General features: G+C 33.6%; 2 protein-coding genes and 3 pseudogenes across 2 annotated transcripts; 1 reads left to right on the plus strand and 4 right to left on the minus strand.

The window, feature by feature from the left end:
* LOC104776934 (protein SPEAR4-like) lies at positions 2,620–4,013 on the plus strand. Its single transcript, XM_010501117.1, has 5 exons — positions 2,620–3,031; positions 3,147–3,254; positions 3,342–3,421; positions 3,518–3,680; positions 3,769–4,013. Exons 1-5 carry the CDS (start codon positions 2,663–2,665, stop codon positions 3,946–3,948), a joined length of 900 nt encoding a protein of 299 aa, XP_010499419.1. The 5' UTR covers positions 2,620–2,662; the 3' UTR covers positions 3,949–4,013.
* LOC104778931 lies at positions 6,597–9,267 on the minus strand (annotated as a pseudogene).
* Positions 10,231–12,766, minus strand: LOC104776935. The gene is made up of 7 exons (XM_019242102.1): positions 12,353–12,766; positions 12,081–12,262; positions 11,943–12,000; positions 11,679–11,860; positions 11,118–11,591; positions 10,744–11,037; positions 10,231–10,646 (listed from the first exon to the last, which is right to left on the minus strand). The coding sequence occupies exons 1-7, from the start codon at positions 12,744–12,746 to the stop codon at positions 10,410–10,412; spliced, it is 1,821 nt and encodes a 606-aa protein (XP_019097647.1). The 5' UTR covers positions 12,747–12,766; the 3' UTR covers positions 10,231–10,409.
* On the minus strand, positions 17,219–19,524 carry LOC104778932 (annotated as a pseudogene).
* LOC104776936 lies at positions 19,849–24,891 on the minus strand (annotated as a pseudogene).

Raw genomic sequence — 24,897 nt, forward strand, 5'->3', positions numbered from 1 at the left:
TTTAAAAGGTTAATATACTGCACAAAATCCTTATATAATAAATGTTTAGATATAATTTTCATTTAAATATATGTAATGTGCAATTGAATATATTATAAAACCAACTAAAATAGTTTTTAAATATACAAAAATATAGAAAATTAAATTTGTTTAATATTTTATAATATAAATTTAATATATTAATTATTAAATAATTTGTGCCCCACATCAAATTTCTTTCTGGATCCGCCGCTGTATAGAGCACATTATGTATAAAAAATACTACAAGTTTTTTATATGCATTTATAAATATTAAACTCCCGCTTTTTAATACCAGCGACCCTTCCATATATCAAAGGTGTCCCGATTACTGTACTAGTTACATAATCATATACAATTATTTTTGGGGTTTTCTCTTTGTATTAAAGTTTTTTTATATGTATTAGATCAATAATTATTTTTATTTTGAAGAAAATACATAATTATATATTTTATGATAATTATTTTCTAATTTTTTATGTTAGCATGTTATCAGAAGTGTTATGTAGTTGATTACTTATATTTTGGATATATAATTTTATCTTAAAACTCAATTATAAATGTATTTTCATGTACAATATCGTCTTTTTAAATAAATTAATACCTCGATAGATCAATATTTTATCGATAATAAATTAAAATTTTGGTTTTATTTATATAATAAATTAATAAACCATCATAGTCTCGATATTATTAATTTATAGAAGTTTTATAGTAAATCATAGTAGTAATATTAATTTCCAAAATTGTTTTATTCTGTCGGGTACCATCGAACATAATTTTGTCCATTGTAAAAGTTTGATATCAAATTCCTTTTTCAAATAATTTTTTAATAACTATTCTAAATAAGATCGATTTTATGATTATACAGCTCAGTTTTTTTTTAATATATTCACATCCATTGTGATTTTTTGTTCTAATTAAGTATTTCGAGTTTTTTTTATTTTCTCAAATTTATAAAACATTAAAACATTTGACATAGATCGAATATACATATAAACCATAAATGTGATGTTTTCGGTATCTACTAGTAGTCTAGTACTACACGCATTGATGAGAAAGATTTTAGCTACCGGTACAAATAAAAAAAAGCAATTTAGTTTGAATAATAAAAGTTAAAACAAAACGGATATTATATGTGAGATCAGAAAGATCTAGAGAAATAAGATATTAAAAGAAAGATATATTTGTATATTCAAAGGAGCAATACGTTTTAACAACTAACTAACGTCGATCAACCATTTTCGAGTTTGCAAGAGGAAATAGTCCATTACGTAAAGATGTGATTTTGGTCTGATTATATATATCCCACCGTATCTAACAGTAAATGTGGTATATATTTTCTTATTTACTTTCTCGATTTTAAAAAAAATCTTTGTCTTACATATTCTTCCTCTTAGTTGGTAGATACGCCCAAAATTCAAAGTTGGCTAAATTGATGGGTAATCTTTAAGATATATATTAATTTGTAATCTTGATGAACTAATTAGTTATCTTATGACACAAAAAAAGAACCAACTAATTACTTCAAAAATGTGGTCAAATATTGTGTGACATATATAAGTACAAATTAACAAGTTGGAAGATTTGTTTCCTCTTTTCTTGTTCCTCGTTTGTAATCTATTATTCTACGTGATAACTTTTCTACTATGTCAACTTGCCATATAAGTTTTCCCATTTTTATATTCTACGAATTCAACATATCTCTCTGTTCGCTGCATTTTTCTTATACCTTAAAAAATAGAAATTACATAATTACTACTTTCCTAAGTTCTTACGTTTGACCGAATCTTTCTGTTCTTCTTTTTTGTTTTTCAAATTAGATATTGTACCTATTAAGATGACCAAAATAGTTTTGCCATGTAGGTAATTCACAAATCACGTGTCCCGATGCAAGTGCACCCGTGGCAAACAAATCGATTAGTAGTAAAAAACTAAGGGGAAAAAAAGGTAACCTTATGAAATCTATATTGCTTAATAATATACATTTTTCCCCATAAATCCGAAAAAATTTACAAAATCATAACTACAAACATATTATTTTAGTCAGAGAAGAATAAAATGAAACCATATTTAAAAATACTATCCGAATTACATATAAAGTTAGGAAGAAGAATTTTGAATTCAAATTAAAATGTGGATTTATTCAGATAATTCCTAATAAAATTCATAAAAATAAAAGCAAAGAAATTATTCAAATCACATATTTGTTTATTCTATTTTAATATCCTCCAATGATAGAATCACGGAAATAAAAAAAAATGAATCTCTCTCTATCTACACTATATCTTCCAGGTGGTTCATAATACTTTCATACCATGGAAAAAAGAATAAAGAGAGAGATCTTAAGAGTCCTAAAAACATGGAAGTTTTTTTTTGAAAAAAATTTCGTAAAATCCCCAGAACTTTTCTCACTACGCAAGAAGAGCCTATTTTTTCTCAGATTTACTTTCCTTCAATCTCTCCATTTTTTTTTTATTAATGACTTTTATTTCTTTCTCCTTTTGCCACATATTTGTTCTCCCTTCACTTTTTTTCTCTTCTTCACCATTATAAATTGCTCTCTCATCTCTCTTCTTTTGTAGATCAAGAGATCAAATACTAAGTACTAGAGAGAATTACAAAAAAAAAAAAACACATCAAGATGTGTAGTAAGACGAGTATTGTAAGTTATCGAAACAGAGATGACGATGATTACTCTTCTGCCTTGTGTCCCAAGAAACAGAAACATAATAATAATGGAAATGGAGGAGGAGGAGGAAGAAGAAGAGTCCCACGAAGAGGGCCTGGTGTCGCTGAACTCGAGAAGATCCGTTTCGAGGAACAACACATCTCTACAAACGTACAACTACCTCTTCCTCCGCTGGAGAAATCTCCGGCCATCATCGACAAAACCGGTCCGGTTTACCCTTTCTCGTCTTATTTCACGACCGGATCTTTCCCTAATGATTTGATCCCTCCGGCTCCAGTGTTCCAGAGGAAGCATGATTCGTCTCTTCATTACCTTCCTCCGGTAAATAAGTCAAAAGAACATATTCAAAGTTTTATAATTTTACATTTTTTTTTTGTGATATATATATATACGGATATGTGCTTATTTTTTTGTAAATGTGTGTTTGTGTTTACAGATGAATCTACCGAATCAAGTATCTGGAGGATTTTATCAGTTTATAGAGCCCCCTTTAAACCAAACGTCTTGTCTTGACAATGTCACTCAATTTCTAGGCGAAGAAAAGGTTAATCATATATATATATATTTTTTTGGTGTTATATATCCTTAAAACAAAATCAAAGTAATCAATTCATTGATTATTATTTAGCAGACCCTTGCTGCGAAAAGGCCATGGCATTTTATGGCAGAGACTGCGAAATGTAGTGTTGCACCGACCATAACTATCTCAAGGTTTGTGTTTTTTTTTTTAGGTTTAACCAGTTTCTTTAGTTCTTATATGTATTAAAACGTCCAAGTTTGTTTTATTTGACATTTTATGACTTTCAGGGATGGTAAGCAAACCAAATCACTAGACCTAAGATTGAAAAATCATATTCAAGATTCAGGAACCACAATTAGAAATCCAATTACCATTGATTCATCTTCTCCGACGACTCCTCCTCTGCCGATTTTCCCAAATGCTTCATTCGATTTCCCTCGCTTTTTACAGGTAATGTGTAGTTTCTATGTGTTTCTACCAGTTTGGTTGATCAATTTTTAGTTTCATTTTCATTTTTATTTATTTATTGAATGAACAGAAAGAAGTGGTTGATCAGATAACGAGCGGTGCAAATGTTCCGATTAATAGAAAACCGTTCTACAGCTTCTTGCCCTCGAATGACCAGAGTATTCACGACCAAGATCGATCCTTCGGTTTGAGATCCGAGAGATATGATTCAGTTACTGATCACGGCATTGATCTTCGGCTTAAGTTATAAGAAAATGATTTTCTAAGCAATTTTTAAAATTTTTGAATCTTTATGTCATCAGTTTGTAGTTTCGATCGGATAGATATATAACAAAGATCTGCCAAATACTTGAATTTTCTTCTTTTTCTCTTTAACAAGAAAAACATGATGAGGGTGAAACAAACATACTTTAATGGCCACTTCACCTTCAAGAATAATAATTATTTTCAAAAAAATCAAATTTGATTTTTTAGTGTGAGGCGTAATTAAATCAAATTTGATTTTTTAGTGTGAGGCGTAACTAATTATCTCTCTCATAAATAAATTTAGAATAACGAAATAAGTATTGAAAATTGTAAGAGATTGGGATAGGTTCATTGGGTCTAAACCCTAATTCACACGGCTACTTCTATATATAAAAGGTGATTCGACGACTAGCACACACTACATGTCATGGTCAAACAAACACAATTATTTATTTGTCCAAAAAAGAAAAGAAAAAAAAAGGTCATATACAATAATTTTTGAATTTTTCTGTTTATGATAAAATTTCCAATTAATTTAAAATCAAACGATTTTACAAATTAAAGATAACTTTTTCATATTTTAAATACTCCCTCCGTCTCAAAATATAAGATGTTTTAACTAAAGCACGCAGATTAAAAAGTTTTTACTTTTAACAAGTTCAACCAATCAGAAACAATATTGCATAATAAAAAATACTAAACTAATATAAAAGTTGCATAGAAGCTTGAAAACATCCTATATTATGAAACAAAAGACTTCTCTAAAACATTTTATATTTTGAACCGGAGCAAGTATCAATTTATGTGGTTTTTTATGTTAGCATTTTTTTTATATTTTTTATATAAAAGGTGATTCAACGACTAGCACACACTACATGTCTTGGTCAAACACAATTATTTATTTTTCCAAAAAAGAAAAGAAAAAAAGGTCATATACAATCATTTCTGGATTTTTCTGTTTGTGATAAAATTTCCAATTAATTTAAAATCAACGATTATACAAATTAAAGATAACTTTTTCATACTTTAAATATCAATTTATGTGATTTTTTATGTTAGCAATTTTTTTTTTGACAACAAAAGTAACATATTAGCTCATTTGAGCCAATTGGGATCCTTTGGCACGACAAGTTCATTTGACCCAATTATTAGAAGTATTAAGTAGTTGATTATGTTATCAGTTATATTTTGGATATCAAATTGTATCTCATAACTCAATTATAAATATATTTCCATATAAATCAAAGTAGTAATAGTAATTTCCGTTTTATTGTGTCATGACTCCGTCCCACAATTCAACTAAAATAATCGATACCAAAAATCTTTTGAAATAAAATTTTGAATGACAATCTTGTTTACATATTGTGCTACCAAACAACTTTTTATATTATTGGTTTTTTGCATTTCGAATTTCGAATTTTATTAAAGTTAGAAAACTTAAAACACTTGATAATAGATCAAAACGAAATAAATATAAAACATAAATGTTAATTAAAATAGTTTGAATAATAAAAATTTAAATTAAAAAGTATAATATAAAATCTGAAAAAGATATAGAGAAATTAGCTAGATAAAGAAAAAAATAAAAATTAAGGAGCAACCCATTTTGAATATAGCTATCATTTTTCTCTTTGCAAAAACTGAAAAAAAGAATCCATTATATAAAGATGTGTTTTGTTGTAGTATCCTAATATCTAACAGTAATTAAATAAAGTATATTTTTTTATTCACTTTTTCTATTTTAATCGTATATTCTTCTTCAGCTAAAATGTAATATTATTTTGTAATTTTCACAAACTAGTTAATTACTTCAAAGAGGTCTGCATTTTTTGTGCAAACTCATCACGCGTGAGGTAAGTTTGATTTTTTATTTTGTTTTGTTTCCCTTTAATATCTCAACACATCAATCATCTTCCAGCTGTCATTAGGGAGGGAATCTAAACGTGAAGCTTTCACTCAAATATAGAAATACTTTACCACCACACTACATCAAACCACATACAAATTCCTATACATATTTTTTCCTAATCAAACCAAATTGCTATACTTAATAATCAAAACACACTAAATAATGATTATTGATTAATAACAAATTTATACGGTAAGTTAGATATGTTGATTTTGATCGGTTATTTATTTTTGAAACTTCATAATATATATATTCGTTTTTATAATTTAATTTTGCATAAATCCATATTTGACATTTTTACCCTTAGTGTATATTATTAATTTGTTCTTTAAAACCTATTTTTCTAGTGGCAATTTAAAACAATTTATTACTAAGATTAATTTTATATTGTACTTCCAAATTAATAAAGAGGAGATTTAAAAACAGGAGAGGTACACCTCTCTCTAAATGTTATTAGCATGTTACTATTATATAGGTTTATGATCATAATGTAAAGACCCTCGAGTTTTTTTTAACATATAGTATAGAATAATAAAGATATATCTGTAAAAAAAAAAAAATAATAATAAAGATTGACAATCGAAAGACAGTACAAGTGAGACATATTTAACTTCAAAAAATCAAACTTTAGTTTACAATCTCCAAATGTTATGCAAGGATTTATAACAATAAATTGACTTAGCACAAGTATTTAAAATTGTAAGAGATTGGGAACTGTTTTTTTTTGTGTTACAAATTCTTGTCTAGAGACTTGAGAAATGAAGATAGATCAAGAGAAGAGAGACAAAGTAAAGAGTAAAGGCCAATAAGCATATCCAAAACGGGTAAGTCTTTCTCACGTAAGCCGGTATGCCTATTAGAAATCCAACAATCACAATAATGAGAACTTCAGTAGAATAATCCCAAGTCAATTCTCTCGCGTATACGATCGCCAGTATACATGAAATTCCAAGCAGATTGTTCATTGTAACATCACTATATATCTACAAGGAAAAGAAAAGGTGAAAAAAACTCATTAACTGTTAAGTTTTAAGTTTCATTAATTAATGAAGTTTGAACAAAACTAACCTCAGAGAATGTATCTGATGTAATTCTGGCCTTGTCTTTCTTGCGACAGAAGTGAGCAGACAAAGCATTCTTTAAGTTTCTAACCAATGGGATCACAGCAAAGACGACATAGAAGGAAGGAACTCCAACTGATACGGACAAAATCTCGATGTTCATCATGAAAGGTCTTGCAAGGAACATGACAATCATGATTCCTACAATGACTTCAGTGGAAGCTTTTAATGTTCTCTTTGAGAAAAACTTAGCAAAAAAGCTTTCTTTTGCTTGTTCCACCTTCAAGACCCCAATCTCCTCCTGCAAGTGATTTACACTAATCAGAAGAAAACCTAAATAGAATCATTCGGACGGAAGATGTTAGTTACTTACAGAAGGGTTCTCATCACTTTGACACGCGGGGTTGTCAAAGGTGAATTTGTAATGTTTCAACCAGTTAGCAATTCCTAGTTCGAATTCACTCTCGTCTATTTCACCGTCTTTATCTCTATCGAAATACTCAAGCAATGTAGTAGCAAGCTCATTTGCATTACACTTCATTCCCCCCAATTTCTCAAACTCAACCCTCATGTTTTTCAACTCAAGAATCTGTATCTTTCCATCTTTGTTTACATCAAGTTTATCGAACAATCTACAATAAGCGGAATAAATGTTAGGATTCCACATCGGAAGTTAGAAGAGACCTAGAGCTCATAAAACTCAGCAATAAAAATGAAACTAACAGTTGTTGCATAACCTTTTCAAGCTCTCTTTACTTAGTTGTCCATTTCTCAAAAGGGTTTTAGGTGAAAAGCTCTGCAAATGCTTATGAACCTCTGACATGAGCTCAAACCTCGCGTGATCTAAGCTCTTCTCTTGGTCCACTTTATCAAAATACTGCGGAAGTTTGACAAACAAGACTAAAGAGACTAGGCAAAAATGAATATGTCAATTTTGGCAGCTCATAAGATCATACCGAATAAGTAAAGTAGACAACAGTAGCAGAAGCAGAGATTATGAGAGTGATCAATCCGATAAGGTCCTTCCAAGATTGTGAATCAACATCTCTGAAAATGTTACGATTATGAAGGGCAGTATTGTCAAGAGCATAATCCCTGCTGCTTTTGCGTTCTTTGGATCTGCTTCTACGCTAGCTCCTGTAGACAACAAACCCCAAAAATATAAATGGTTAATTTGCTCATGTAAAGGTTTTGTAGTATAAAATTTTTAGGAAAACAAAAAATTTATAGAAAATCTATCCCAAAGGATTTAAGAAAGACAAACAAAGATGACCAAATGTTGTGAAAATTTTTAACTAAAAAAATGTTAGAAACCAAAACGAAATAAATGGTTTGTGTAATTGTTATTGCTTATTGCTAATTATATTCATCAAGGTTCAGTGTTAATTAGCAAAATAAAATGGTGTAAGAAATTATAATATACCAAAAAGGCTTTTCAAAATCTTCTTTCTGGAATGTCTTCGACTTGGAGACCTTAGAGTCTGTAAGAAATTGAAAGTCATTAGAGTTCACTAAACAATCTCATGCTTCTACGAAATTTACAAGGAGAAATTAAAAGATCTTACAGGAGTCATTGGCTCCTCGACCTGATCAACTTTTCGATCAGAACCAGACAAACCAAAAACAACACAAGCTCCCCATTGAATCGTCAGAGCAAACACAGTATATCCAACTGTAACTCCAAGGGTATTACCAACCATCGAGTTTGCCATTTCTCGTGTTCCCATCAATCCAGTCGCTGAGATCATCATTACAAGCTTGTTTTAGAGTCATACATTATTGCAGTCAAAATATCCACAAAAATATGAGATGATTGGTTTCTTACAGAGAATAAGAGCGATTCTTGGGAACATTCTAAGAAGAGGGAAGACGATTCCGCCATAGAAACCGACCTCGAATATGAGAAAGAGCTTAGACCTTCCTTCAGACAAAAAGTATTCGCCGATCATCAAAAGGCAACCAAAGGAGAAAACTTGAAAGACATATCCTCCAACATTATCTGCACATGGAAGAAACCCGTAGACATGAATGCACGCGTTCTTGGAAACGCGATTCGGCGGATCAAGACTGAGAGACTCGTAGCTTGATCCGTCTTGGACTCCATCGGAGACCAAGGTTAAGTTTTTCTCAGAGGAAGAACTCAGAACACGACAAATCACACCAGAGGTTAAAGCTAAAGAGAGAAAAGTAAGAAACAGAGCAAGACGTGCCATGGAAGTAAACTTAAAACAGAGATTTTAACGAGCAGTTTTGTTGTATGCGTCTCTTCTTACTTGAACACATTTATACACCAAAGAAACTAAGCGAAAACTAATTTACTGTAGCAATTTCTCACCGTCTAGTTTTTACATCATCGAATAAAGAAAGACTCCCTTGAGTTGATCAAGTGATCACGATTAGCTCTTGCTAAATTGCTAACTAAATAAAGACTTTGTTTTCTGTATAATTGGTTTTATACTTCAGAACGTGAGTTACAGCTTCCCAATAATGCTTGGCATGGGTAGGTAATATATATTTGTTTAGGAGTTAGGACTATAGAGTATTGACTTTTGAAATTTGGTTTAAGTAACTAAGTAGTGCGCTTAGTTTAAGGTGTAAAACTCTCCATTACATCACCTTAATCCCAAATATAATATATGACTATATGAGAGAGGCCAACTGGCCCAAGTTATCCAGGTCAATTACACGGAATTAAATTTGAACATTCACAACCAATATAGTATGTTTGATTAAGAAAATACAAACATTCTAACTTTAAATAAACCTATGTCAAATATAACAGAGAAAACCCTTGAATTAAGGTAGTAGAGCCAAGAATTGAAATTGTCCTAACTGCCATCTAAAGCACTATTACCGTTGTACATAAACGGAAATGAATGCCTCAAGGTTTCAATATGTTTAAATCAACCGCATTTGGTTGAATGAAATTACGGTGTCTTTGTTCAGGAAACTTAAATTTCATTCAACCAAATGCCGATACAAATCATCGAAAAATACAACAGTGGCTGTTTAGAAGAACATTGACCGTATCAGAGTTACTTGCGCGGAAAGAAAGTTTTCAAAACTTCTCCCTCCTTTCTGTCCATCCTTTGAGCTCTAAGTTTTTTTTTGTTTTTTTTGTCCTCTTGTTGTTTGTCTTCTCCTTAATTAGTTCAATTCATCTCTAAACTCCTCTGCTTCTAGGTACACCTCCGATCCAAAGTATCAAAAGGAACAATAATGCATGCAAACATCTCTTAGGAAATGTCTAAATGCAATTCTAAATGATGAAAAAGTGTAGAAAACAAACTTGTAAACAGGCTAAACATGGGACATATCAAAAAATTTATATATTTCCCATTTAGCATCAAATAGCTTATAAACATACAACGCAGACAAAAAAAAATGAAATACATAGTGGATTGGGATCAAAATAGGAAAAATATGAAATCGTGAGAGAAGAATTCTTGGAAAGGTTCACTGCTCATTCATTGAAGGTGGAAGTTTCGTTCTTGTCTAGAGATTTGAATGGAGATAGATAAGGACAAGGGAGAAGAAGTAGAGAGCAAAAGCCAAGACACATATCCAAAATGGATAAGTTGATCTCACATAAGCTGGTACCCCTATTATGAGGCCAACAATCACAATAATGAGAACTTCTGTTGAGTAATCCCAAGTTAATCCTCTCAAGTACACAATCGCCAATATAATTGTAATCCCCAACAGATTGTTTAGTGTAACATCTCTGTATATCTGCAAAAAAAATGACAACAAAACTCATTTACTTTTGAGCTATGATAAAGCCATACAGATAATATCGGTTAATTAATGGAGTCTCAATAAAACTAACATCGGAGAATATATCGGATGTGATTCTCGCTTGGTCTTTCTTGCGACAGAAGTGAGCAGACAAAGCGTTCTTTAGGTTTCTTGCCAAAGGGATCACTGCAAAGACAACATAGAAGGAAGGAACTCCAGCTGATACCGACAAAAGTTCGATATTCATCATGAAAGGCTTTGCAAGAAAGCTGACAATAAGAATCCCAATAATGACTTCAGTGACAGCTTTGAAGGTTCTCTTTGTCAGTAACTTAGTAAAAAGACATTCGTTTGTTTTTACCATCTTCAATACTGCCTCATCCTCCTGCAATTAACACTTTCTCGATTTCTTAATCTGATCATTAAACAGGTAAAAAGGGGTTGAGAAGAATGTTATGTACTTACATCTTGGTACTCTCTTTGTGACTCGGTGCTATCGACTGTGAATTTGTACTGTCTCAGCCATTTTTCGATCCCTTTCTCGAATTCAGTCTCATCTATCTCACCATCTTTATCACTGTCGAAATCAGCAAGCAATGTAGTGGCAAGCTCATGTATGTCACACTTCATTCTGCCCAACACCCCAAACTCCACCGTCAGATCTTTTAGCTCTGAAACTTGAATCTTTCCGTCTTTGTTGACATCAATTTTTTCAAACAAACTGCACAAGTAATAAACCGGTAAGCTAAGAATACAATAACAGAACAAAAATAACAATGATAAAGTGGATATAACACACCTTTTTAAGCTCTCTTTGCTTAGTTGTTTATCTCTTATAAGGCTTTGAGGGGAAAAATTCTGTAAGTGCTTATGAACTTCTGACATGAGCTCAAACCTCGCGTGATCTAAGCTCTTCACTTGGTCTGCTTTGTCAAAATACTGCCCAAACAAAAAAAGGGTTAAAGATCGAAGTAGGCAAATTAAAAAAAAAATGAATCTTAGATAATTTTTGGAGAAGCCTCATACCAAATAAACAAAGAAAAGAACAGTTGCAGAACCAGAGAATAAGAGAGTGATCAAAACGATAGAGTCATCCCAAGATTCTGAGTCAAATGTCTCTGAAAAGGTGACCAAGACGAAGGGAAATAATGTCAAGAGCATAATCCCAGCTGCTTTCTTGTTCTTAGGATCTGCCTTTACGCTAGCTCCTGCATAGGATCACAAAATAGGCTGCACTTAAGATTCTTGAAAGATAAAGAATGAGAAAATCTGTAAGAGATTTAAACTCACCAACAAGTTTCTTAATAAGATTGTTCCTGATACCATTTCGTCTTGGACTCTTTGTGCCCTGTATCAAATTATACAAATCACTTCATGATTCTATACACTCAAAAGAGAAGACGACGAAGAAGAAGAAGAAGATCTTACAGAAGCTATACTCTGGACTTCTCCATTTCTTATGGACTGATCTGAGCTAAAACCAGGCAAGCCAAAGACAACACAAGCTCCCCACTGCACTGTCAAAGCAAAGACAGAGTATCCCACAGTAACTGCAACGTTATTACCCACCATCGAGTTTGCCATTTCGCGGCTTCCCATTAGTCCAGTCGCTGTAACCAAAACCCCAAATAAGACATGATTATGGTACGAAGTTGTAGTACTCAAATATATATGTATCCAGAAGAAGAGAGATGACTTACAGAGAATAAGGGTGATTCTAGGGAACATTACAAGGAGAGGGAAGATGATAGCACCAAAGAAACCGACTTCGAAGATGACAAAGAGCTTAGACCTTCCTTTAGACAAAAAGTATTCACCGATGATAAGTAGACAACCAAAGGAGAAAACTTGGAAGACATAGCCTTCAATATTGTCTGCACAAGGCAGAAACCCGTACACATGAACACAAGCTTTCTCGGAAGTGAGATTTGGCGGATCAAGACTGAGGAATTCGTTGCTGGATCCGTCTTTGATTCCATCGGAGACCAAGATCGAGTTATTATCCTTGGACACAGAACTTATAACACGACAGTTCACTCCAGAGATCAAAGCTAATAGAGGGAGAAAAGACAGTAACAGAGCAAGACGTGCCATGGAAGTAAACTTGAAACAGAGTTTTTAATGAGTCGTTTGGTTCGGATCCTTCTCTTCTTACGCGCATATAAATATATACACACACATGGGAACTAAGCGATGAGTAGCTTCGAGACGTTTTTTTGTCGTAATAGAATAAACAAAGGTTCAAAAACTTATCTTTAAAAATTATTGAGTAAGATTTTCAAAGAACGTGAAATGAATTATTTGCATGTTGTTCTTATTTCAGTTTTGTATAATGTAAAGAGCCTCGAGGTTTTTTGAACAATATGATACAAAATAGAATACAGAAAGACTTTTTTTTCAAGATCTAAGGAAAGACTTTTTTAAAAAAAGATTGATAATATTGATGAAGCTGAGCTTAATACTTAAAAACTTGACTTCCTAAATTATTTCTAATTAAAGAAACGGGAATGGTACACCTCTCTAATTATTATTAGCATGTTATTATAATTATATAGGCTTTATTATCACAAATGTAAAGACCTTTGAGTTGTTTGAGCATATAACAGAAATATAGAATAATATAGACATTTGCTGTAAAAAAAGAATAACAAAGACATTTTATGCCCATGCCTAGTTGACAATATTGATGACACTAGTCCTGTTTGGGTATTCGGTTTGGTTCCGGATGTATCCATTTGGTTCCGGTTATTATGGATATAGGAGTTTAGGATCCATTCGGTTAATTTACTATTTCGGTTCGGATTCGGTTCGGTTTTAATTATTTTCGGTTCGGTTCCGGGTATCCAAAACAATGTAATATATTTTTTAAAAAATACTATTTAAATAAAATTTGATTATAATTTAACAAATATATCTAAAAATTTCAAGATATTTGGTTTATTTAAAATATTTTGGTATTTTTGTCTAAATATATAAGGTTTTTTAGTTTAATTTTTATTACCTTATATAAATTAAAAGGTATTGTAATATCAAAACTTTGACGTGGTGCAGTGGCTACAATACATGTTCAAATTTGTGGAGGTCTCAAGTTTGATTCTCAACTTGATTCATCAAAAACTTATACATAGTGGCGTTATAACCGGCCTAGGACTTTAAACAAAAACATGCTCGACATGAAATTTGAAGAAGACAAAGAATGAAGGGTGCAATGGTAGCACTAAATTAAAAAAAAAAAGAAAAGTATTGTTCTAATTAAGGTATTATTTAAATATATATAGTAGTTGGAATTGAAAGACAGAGTCAGTATTGATTCGAACTAATAGTGCACAAATTATAGAACATATATAATTTGATGATTCGAAAACAAATTATCGTGAAAAAGGAAAAACCATATAAATAACCATTTGCATTTATTTTGTCTTCTCCCTAATTCGTCATTCTCCGTTGTTATAGGCCAAGTCTTCAGCAGATGTGAATTTTAGCAGGTCTTTATCTCTACAAATTAACAGTATGAGAGCTCTCATTGATGAAGGAGAAGAAACTCCTCCTACTGATCCCAGGATAGCCTATCTACTAGAGGCAAATAGAGAGGCAAAAAAATTAGTTGAAAGAAGACTCCTAGAACACGTAAGAAAAGATTGGTCGGAGTTTAGAAGATTGAAGAGAAGAAGATGTTCTTTTGGTTTTTGTTTTCTTTTTAAGCCTTTTTGTATAACAATCAAATCAAAATCTTTTTGGTGTCACTGTATTCACAAGAAAAGAGATGACTTACAGAGAATAAGGGCGATTCTTGGAAACATTAAAAGGAGAGGGAAGATGATACCACCAAAGAAACTGACTTCAAAGATGACAGAGAGCTTAGATCTTCCTTTAGACAAAAAGTATTCATCGATGATCAGTAGACAGCCAAAGGAGAAAACTTGGAAGACATAGCCTTCAATATTTTCTGCACAAGGCAGAAAGTCGAAGACATGAACACAAGCATTCTCGGAAGTGAGATTTGGCGGAGCAAGACTGAGGAACTCGTTGCTGGATCCGTCTTTGACTCCATGGGAGACCAACAGTGGAGGAGGCAACGTACAAAGAGGGATGTCAATTGACACCCATGACATTTATATATTTTTTTAATTATAGAATAAATTTTCTAGATAATTAGATGTTTTGCTTTAAAATATTCACAATGACACCCATGTTATATGATCTATTCTTGACACAATGCATATTTATTTTGCCACTTAACCATAATGCTCTTTCCATTTTTGTTTACCAGAAATCTCTATAATATCATTTTTTTCATTATTGTTAAAAAAAAATCTGAAATGTTCTTGGGTGGACTCAGGTTTAGGATGGTGGTGTGGTGATGAGGAAAATAGGACTTTAGTCTTGGGTGCCAGATGTCAACGTCGCAGTGCGTCCCCACTCCATTCGGAGCTGGAAGCATTATTATGGGCGATGGAGTGTATCATTTCTAGTGGCATTGATTGCCAGAGGTTCGAGACGGATTCTGCAGAGTTAATTTCGATGGTGCAAGTCCCGGAAGAGTGGCCAGCTTTCTCTACGCTTCTTGATGAGTTCCAGGTGCTTAGTGCCTCCTTGCCTCCTTTCACCCTCTCCAAAATCTCAAGGACGTCCAATGTGAAGGCGGATTGTTTAGTTCTTTCCTCTAGATTGTTATTGTCGGATACGATTTTTGTAAACAACTTTCCTCCAGTTTAGGCAACCAATCTAGGAGTTTTATTTTAATTTAATTAATGTTAGGTTGAAAAAAAAAATATATGAAATGTTCATTGATATATCATTTTTTTTCTTTCTTTTTAAGACACATCCTGATTTAATTAATATTAACATACATGACACAGGTAAGCAAAATTGCTGGCTCAGCCACTGAGACCAAGATCCAAGATCGAGTTATTATCCTCAGACACGGAACTTATAACCAGTGCCGGCTTAAACATATTACATGCCCCTGGGCAAAAAAAAAAAATGCCCCTTTATCTATTAAAAAACTTATTATTTTTTTTTGGATTTTTTTGGTTTATATATATATTTGTTTTGTGCCATTTCTAGCTTACAAATATTTTTTTGTGTCCTTTTAACTTACAAATTTTTTTTGGTGCCCATTTTCTTATATGTATATGTCCCTTTAATCTATGTACTCGGGGCGGTCGCACTGTCCGCCTCCTAGTTAAGCCGGCACTGCTTATAACACGACAGTTCACTCCAGAGATCAAAACTAATAGAGGAAGAAAAGACAGAAACAGAGGAAGACGTGCCATGGAAGTAAACTTGACACAGAGTTTTTAACGTGTCGTTTGGTTCCGATCCTTCTCTTCTTACGCGCATATATATACACACACATGGAAACTAAGCGATGAGTAGTTTTTGTCGTAATAGAATAAACAAAGGTTTAGCATACAAGAGACGTTCTTTAAAATTCAGACTCAATAATTTTTAAAGTTAAGCATGTAATTATTGAGTCTGATTTTTAAAGAACGTGAAATGAATAATACACCTCTCTTAAATATTACTATTAGCATGTGATTATTATTTCAGTTTATTATAATGTGAAGAGCCTCGAGGTTTTTGAACAATATGATAGTACAAATATAGAATACAGAAAGACTTTTTCTAAGATCTAAGGAAAGACTTTTTTAAGGTTCATAATATTGATGAAGCTGAGCTTCATATTTAAAAATTTGACTAACAACAATCATTTTAAAATTGACGAAACTGAGGTTAATATTATACGTCCTCTGTATCGTAATAGTTGATTTTCTAGAAAAAAATTTTATATCACAAAGATTGATTTTCTGTAATTTTTTACTAATTAATGTTAAGAAATTGTAATTTTCAAAAATTATTGATTAGAATTTAAATTTTGATGAATTACTATTGGTTGATAGTTATGAAAATATATTTTTATAAATAAAAAATGCATTTATAGCTAAATATTCAATATTTTTCTTAATTTGTGTGAAACTCCTAGAAATCAACTATTTTGATAGAGGGAATATATATTAAAAAAAAAAAGAATTATTGACTCTGATCTTTAAAGAACGTGAGTGATAGACACCTCTCTATCATTAGCAAGTGATTAATATACCCTTAATATATTGGTTCTATGACTGTTGACTAGTTAAATTAAGATTGTTTCAGCACACTTTTAATTTCCTACTTTAAAGTGTGAATCAACCAACAAACTTCATTATACAAATTATTAAGTTAAAAAAAAAATAACACTGAAAACTTTATTATACAACTTTGAACCTTATATGTCAATGTAGAAACCAAGGCCAGGTTTGGTTTATCAGAGTTGAACTAGACATATCACATGACAACCGGGTCTTAGAAATAGAAGTTCTATATTTCCTTAGAAGAACAAGTACCGTACTAGAGTTACTTGCGTGGAAAGATAGCTGTGTATCGATGTACAAAGATTTTGTTTTCTCTGTAGATTTTTTCCTTTACGATATGAGACATTGAAATGCATGCATTGAAGACAATCATAAATGGACAAAGCAAGAAGCAAGGAAACAAAAGACAATTACACTCTGAGTCTCACTGCCTCAGGAATAGCGGTGAGCGATGAGTATGAAAGGGATAATGTAAAAACCGAAGGCTATGAGGCTTGCCCATAAGGGATAAGTCGAAGTGATAGAGGCCGGGACGCCTACTATCAGACCGAAGAACACAACTATGAGAACTTCTGTTGAGCAATTCCATGCCAATCCTTTCGCGTACACGATAGCTAAGATGATCGACATCCCCATCAAATTGTGTTCATTGTAACATCCCTATAGATCTGAACCCGAAAAAAAAAATCAAGATTAAGCGCAACAAGATGATATGAATAATATGATGTGTACCTGTGAAAACGTGAGAGATGCTGCTTCTTGCTTTTCTTTCTTGGAACAGAAGTGAAGAGACAAAGAGTTCTTAAGGTTTTTAGCCAACGGAATCACTGCGAAAGCGACATAGAAAGAAGGGACTCCAGCTGATACAGACAAGAGCGCGATGTTCATCATGAAAAGCTTTGCAAGAAACACAACAACTAAGATTCCTACAATGACTTTAATTGTAGCTATCATCAACGTATAACCAACACTTTTCTTCTTCGCTTCCACCTTCAAACTCGGAGCAACATCTGCCGCCTACACAGCATTTCCAGTGTCATATTAACGGAGACCACATAAGAGAAATGGAACAAACAGTCTTTTCTTCTTTTGTAAACAGTAAACTTACAGCGCAAGGTACCAAACCGGCCTTTCGTTTTTTCAGCCATCTAGTGATTCCCATAGCGAATTCATCCTCGTTTACCATACCATCGTTATCTTTATCAAACTCTTGTAGCACATGTTTCGCAAGTGCATTCATATCGCACATCAGTTTCCCAAGTTTTCCAAACTCCACAGTAAATTCATTTAGTTCAGAGATTTCAATCTTCCCATTTTTATCCTTGTCGAATTTCTCAAACAGACTGCAGTTTAAAAATCAGTTAGTTTGCTATTAAAGAAACAAGAAACAACACAAAAGCAAATATATACTCAATCAAGAGAATGGTTTACTTTTTCAAGCTTTCCCTAGTGAGTTTTCCATCTTGCAGAATGCGTTTAAGCGAATATCTCTGCAATTTCTTTTTAACTTCAGACATGAGCTCAAACCTCGCTTTATCCAAGCTTTTCTTTTGTCCACTTGTATCCAAAAGCTGCAGAGAGATCCATAAATTGCAAAGATTAGACACAAGATCTTGAGCTTAACAAGACATGGCTCTAGAGTTCTAATACATATGTATGTATACCGAGAGAGCCAAGAGCAAAAGAGTTGCGGAACTTGAAACTATCAGCGTCATTAGAACAATAATGTGTCTCCAAGATCGTGAATCAAATAGCTCTGAAAGTTGCACAATGAGGAAAAGGTATTAATGTGAGAAGCATGATTCGCGCGCCTTTCTTGGTTCTTGAATCTGTTTCCACACTTGATACTGCAGATTGAAAAATAATCCGAAGAAGGGTCATAAATCTGCAGAAACTACCAAAAACAATATTAATTCACCGTCATGTTACCCACCAAGAAGTCTCTTTAACAGCCCTGGCCTTGGCTTCGATGGATTCTGTAAGAATTTGTTACATACCAGTTTCCATCAGGGTATCAGACCATGAAATTGTTTGCTAAGTTTTGGAACTTTTGAACAAACTTGCAATATTTACCTTTTCCTTTTGAACCAGTTGATCATAACCAGTATCAAAAACTCCCGTAGTACCGAAAATGATACAAGCACCCCACTGAATTGTCAGAGCAAAGACCGATGATCCAACCGTTGCTCCAACGAAATCAACAATCATTGACTGATCAACTTCAGGGCTTGTGGATAGTCCATTTACTAAAAAAGCAAAACCAATATCAAATGAAGAAACTTTTTGATACACAAAACAAGGATCCAAGAATTCTGAAAAATGCTTAAAGAGTGAGACTTACCGAGCATAAGGGCGATTATAGGGAAGATTTTAAGAAGAGGGAAGATGATACCGCCATATAAACCGACCTCAAAAATATCTAAGAGTTCTGCTCTTCCTTTGGACAAAAAATAATCGCCGACGATCAACAAAGACCCGAAGGAGAAGACTTGGAATGCATAGCCAATGACATTTTCTGTACAGGGAAGGAATCCGTATACGTGTACACAAGCTCCTCTGGTTAGAGATTCGTTAATCTTGGGAGGTTCAAGACTGATAATATTTTCTTGATTGTTAAAACCATAAGAGACCATCAATATCGGGTTGTTCTCAGACTCTGCAGGGCCGAGAACACGACAGTTCAGACCAACGATCGAGGCTAGAAAGAGAGAAGTCAGGAACAGAACCAGTTGTGCCATTGGAAGGAAACTGTGTGTGAGAGAGAGAGGAAGTATGTGTGTTGACTGTTGACAACGAGACTCGTCGAATGTATATAAATAGATAACATGGAGGGAGGCAAGTTGAATTAAGAATATTATTAGGGAATAAATATAATCTTTTCATATTAGAAATTTAACGTGATTAGATATCCAACTTTGTGCCATTAGAATTTAAAATGACCGTTGACTTCTTATATAGGGATACCACTTCGCATATAGGGATACCTTGAGAAGAAGTCATAAAGTAATAGTAATAATGAAACAATGATTAAGTCATGAAAAACGAAAATCAAAGAGATCAAATTTGTTTGTCCAATGTTAGGACCTTTCTTAAAATCCAAAATTTCTACGGACAAAAAGGACAAAGATACTCTGTTGTTATACAAGAACCGGGGAAGTAAAAAAAAGGAGTGTTAGTTAGCGACTCATTCCTTTTAAGAAAACAATTACCAGTAGCCTCTTCTTCCACGGCCACGGCCTCCACCACCACCCCGTCTTCCCTGGCCTCGACCTCCGTGACTGCCTCTACCACCACCGTATGACTTTCCCTCCGATGCTTTGTTCACAACCTGATGACTCTGCACACGTGCCTTCTTTGCACCCACATTGTTAACGGCTCCATTTGCAGGCCGTTTCCCTCTGTGGTATCCAAATGAGACCCAAACAACACGTTAAGTTTTTCAACATTTGGAACACAAGAAAAGCTGATTCAAGACCAAAAGAATATTGAAGATTCGGTAGGTTTGGTTTGTACCCAGCTGGTGTCGTTGAGGAGGCTAACGGCTTAGTGGCTTCTTTCCATGAAAGGGTAATACTGGTGTCTCCAATGAAGGAAGGCGCTTTTGCATGCAACACCTGCAACATACCAGGACGGTTAAATTTGCCTAACACGCTTAATCTATTAATCAGCCTTATATAGTTACATAGAGAAAAAAAAGGACGAGAAAGAGAAAGAAGAAATGGCTCTCTGTTTCTCACTTTTGTCATTGCCAATATGTTATTGCAGGTCCTGAGTCCAGTTGTTGTATTTTGCTTCCTTGTTTTCTGAAAACAGCTTCGGTTACATTAAGCCAGGAAAAAAATGACGAGATGGAATGGATAAAGGAGTGAGAATTTAATGCTCTCACCACGATTGACTTCTCTTCATCTGTCTTAGCAGCTGACATGGCTTTGTTGTGCTCAGACATTCCTTGAGTCAGTTTCTTCATCGTTGCCTTGGTTAGATCCTCAACACTGGTCAATCTGTAACGTCCATTTTTATAAATGAAAACAGTGCTTTGAAACAAATTACCAAAAACAGAATGTCATACTACTGTTATCCACTGTACCTCTCAGTGAATTCCTTGTGAAACTCTGAAAAGTCCTCCCCAAGTCTATCTGATGGCTGTCCAGTCACTATTTTGTACCCGCACAAGCTGTTTGTTGCATTTGGAGCCTATATATTTAACAGAACACACATTAGTAAGAAGGACGAAAAAGAGACCTGGCCAAGCAACTAGAGATAGTTAGACTACCTTAGTGCGCTAAGTGATGAAGCACGAATAATAGGCACTCCACATATGTGAAGTTCATTTCTTCCCCAGTTTTCCTGGCAGGCATATATTTCTGAAAGCGAATGTACAAGAGTAAATAGAGTTTATATTCAAAATTAGAGACTCTCGTAGAATATACACCAGAAAAATGATTATAAGTAATAATTACTGCGTCTATATATTAGCTATAAAAGATGTGGAGACAACATAAATTATGGTGCTAAAAAGGTACCTGTAAGAGCTGAACTATTGAGGGCAGCATCTGACGTGCTACCTGAGCTGTTGTGTATGGTGACATCTCAGCAAGAGCTCTGAGCAAATTAAGCTTCCTCTCTTCTGACAGCTAGAATAAAAGAATTTGGTAAATATTATGCTGACAAACAATGCTCATGCCTGGAGTTAATATAGATTCACCAAATGAAGGAAAAAGATAGACAAGTGAAAAAGATAGACAGGTGACAATATTCTGTATGAACAAAAAAACAGTTACATGCGAGAGAGTAATTCAGATTTGACTTCATGCCATTCACTAGTCTATTCTTATTATGCCCAAGAGAATCCAAGAGATCATGCACAGAAAAAAACTACAGTCAAACACATAAAGTAATATGTAACGAACCTTGTCAAAAGCAGGCATGATATTCATGTTCAAGTAGTTAAGAAACTTGGTACCTGGGGCACCTCTCTGTTAGGAAGAGAAGAGGACGAAGTTAGTATTAATAAACGTTAAAGCATCTCAAGTATATAATATCCAAGTGCTCTGCAGCAATAATTCTGATTCCATACCACAAAGAAAGGAAGAGCCGTTTGCAGGCATGATATAAACCTATCAATATGATCTGTATCTGAAACCTGGGAGAATAATATTTGGACATTAGAAGTAGTTGTGTGGCACAATAATGAAATCATCTAATAAAATTTCAAAAGTTTATAATTCCAACCTTTACTATCAGTCTATCACAATACTACGGTTAAAAGACTTACTAATGTAAAATTATAGTAGATATTCCCATGGTAATTATAACAAATGCTATCAAATTTTATGACGCAGCTAGATATGCATCAAGACAACTGTTGACCATTCCCTATGTCCATTTCTAGACTGGGCAATATACTGGACTACAAAAAATCCTGACTATATGAAAATCTAAAGGCAACTTGCTCACATACTACCAATGAGACCTCGCATCAAACATACATGTAAGATATACAACGACGACTAACAAATGTAAGAGTTGCACATGTACAGATTGTATATCATTTATAAGGTTTTCGTCGAGAGAGGGTGAAGTCTATGCTAGGACAAGTATCCTTTTAACATGCAAACGATTAGCAAACTTTATTCCCAGCTAACGACGAATAATCATTACTGTCATTATATTAAAGGAAGAATAATCCCAGGAGAATGTGACATGAGAAACTCACATTAAACTGTGAATCCAAATCGGCCTGTCCTTCAATAACTTCTACAAGTTCTTGCATTCTTTCTTGAGGAGCTTTCCCTCCAAATATGCTCAAGCTTGTCAAGAAATCCATAAACATATTGAATTCTTCTCCAGTTATATCCCCTAGGCTCTGTAAGCATAAAAAAAAACGTCATAAAAGGGTAAAAAAGAGAAAGTCAGATAAATAGAACAAAGAAAAACTCCATGTGGCCAAAGATATGTTCTAACCTTTTTGACTAAATCAGTTATATGTCTTTCCATTTCCTCTTGAGGCTTTAACAATTCTCCTTTAAGAGGGAAAACCTACATGGAAATAGAAAATCAATTAATTAGGATAAGATATAAAGAATCTTACCAAGGGATTCCTTGCGTTCCCGTTAACTTGCATAATCAGAAATTTTTCATTTTACATCTTGTTCTATAAGATATATTTCTTGATGACAAACAAACTCTCCAAAACTTCCAAAATAAGAACGACTCCACTAAATATGTGCTAACACCCAGTACCTACTCAAGTTGATTTGGCAGTATTTGTACCTGGTCTTAGCAATAGAACCAAAGATTATATGCCATTTATATAAGTCTACTTCATTCTTCAAAGTAGCAAGCGGAAAGAGTGCTAACTTGAGAGTTATGAATTTCTTAAGTCGAGCTAAAATATAGCAGAACCTCAGACATGGAAAAAAAATGTAGAAAAGACTCTGACCTTATCTCTGAGAAAGTGTAAGACCTTTTCACGGATTTGCTCATCAGTACTAAGACTGGCCTCGGTATGCTTAAACAATGCAGTCAAAGATGCTACACAAAAAGGTAAAAATAATTAAACATAAGAAACAGCTCGGGTACTACAATAACCATCAGTAACAACATACAGTACATCTTAAAATTTTGAGCAAGCCACAACCCGCAGTCTGTAATTTATACACTTAGTTTCGTGCTTTATAAGATGGACAGAGTAACACTACTGAAAACAAAATATCTACAATTTTCACTAATTTTCTCAACGTAGCATCACGGGTGTAAGATGAATTGTTATCTTCACGCAGAAGAAATCAAATTACCCTTTTTATCCTGCCGAAATAATGACATGAAAGCCTTGTGCACAGCATCACGCTCCACCAATTCCTCTATTTGAATCATATTACTCAGAGTCAGATAATGAAAACAAATTAAGTAAATCAAAAGGTCTAAATAACAAAAAAAAATCTGAGAAATACCAGTATTGAGACATTGTACAAGAACATCGATTATTTTAGATATAAACTCAGGTGTATCCTTGCAAAACAATGGAAGCCCGCGGATGGCTTGAACACGTACCTACAAATAAGAAGAAAATGATAACTTTTTCTATAGAAAAGAACGATATCACAAGCAGAAAACCAAGAATTGTGCAGAACCAGGTGATTCATCTCTCAAAAATAAGAATAACTGTGAGTACTGACTAACCTCAAATTCGTGTGTCAAATCAAAACAAGCTATAAGAACCTCACTTATTTATTCAATTGAGCCTTAAAAATTAAACAAAGTTCATCTAAAATGCACTAGCACACCTTCATCTACTTTTTGCTTAAGGATAAAACCATATATGTGTAAAGAAGAACAGGACCACTAGGTACATACCCCAACTTCCACTTCGTCGATTATATCCATGTAGGCATCAAAAGCTTCTGTTGCGAGACTAGTAAAGAACTTAAAGTAGCGTGGAATGAGCTGCGCTCCAAGCTGCTTGGTCTTGATGTTCGTCTTAGACAATTCAATAATCCCTTCATAGTCTTGAACATTCTGCAAACCATGAGACAATATATCATAGAGGAACGATCAACACACAGTCAAAACACAAGAAACAAACCAAGCCAAACAAATCAATCACACAAATCCGAAGCAAAAATAAAAAATAAAAAATCCCTCTTCTCAAACCAGAAACGATTAGGGAACACAATAAACAACTAAATCAAACATAAACGATTGATTCCAAATAGAGGAGAACCTGAGACTTGTCCGTAGACTGGCTTAAGCGCTCGTCAAACTCATAAAGCTTTTCGATATGTTTAGCATCTTCGGGACACTGTTTTGACATTTTTTTTTTTCCGAGAGTTCGATAAGAAGCTGCGATGGAGAAAATAAAAAAAAACCGAAGCAGGTGAGTTATATAGTATATACGCAGTTGGTTTGTAGAAAAACAGAACCTACACACATGTATTCACGCCTATGTACATATAATTGTGAACAAAAAGATTCGGAACAAAGATGAAGAATGAGAAGACCGTACATGTCGATTCTGGAAGAGTGTAATTTATTGATAGTGTTCTTCTCTCTCGCAGGGAGGTTGCTCAAGGGTTTCTTCCTTCTGGGTTTATTGCTGCTCTCTCTCTCTC

The sequence above is a fragment of the Camelina sativa genome, chromosome 3 (genome assembly GCF_000633955.1).
Source record: "Camelina sativa cultivar DH55 chromosome 3, Cs, whole genome shotgun sequence".
NCBI classification, from domain to species: domain Eukaryota; kingdom Viridiplantae; phylum Streptophyta; class Magnoliopsida; order Brassicales; family Brassicaceae; genus Camelina; species Camelina sativa.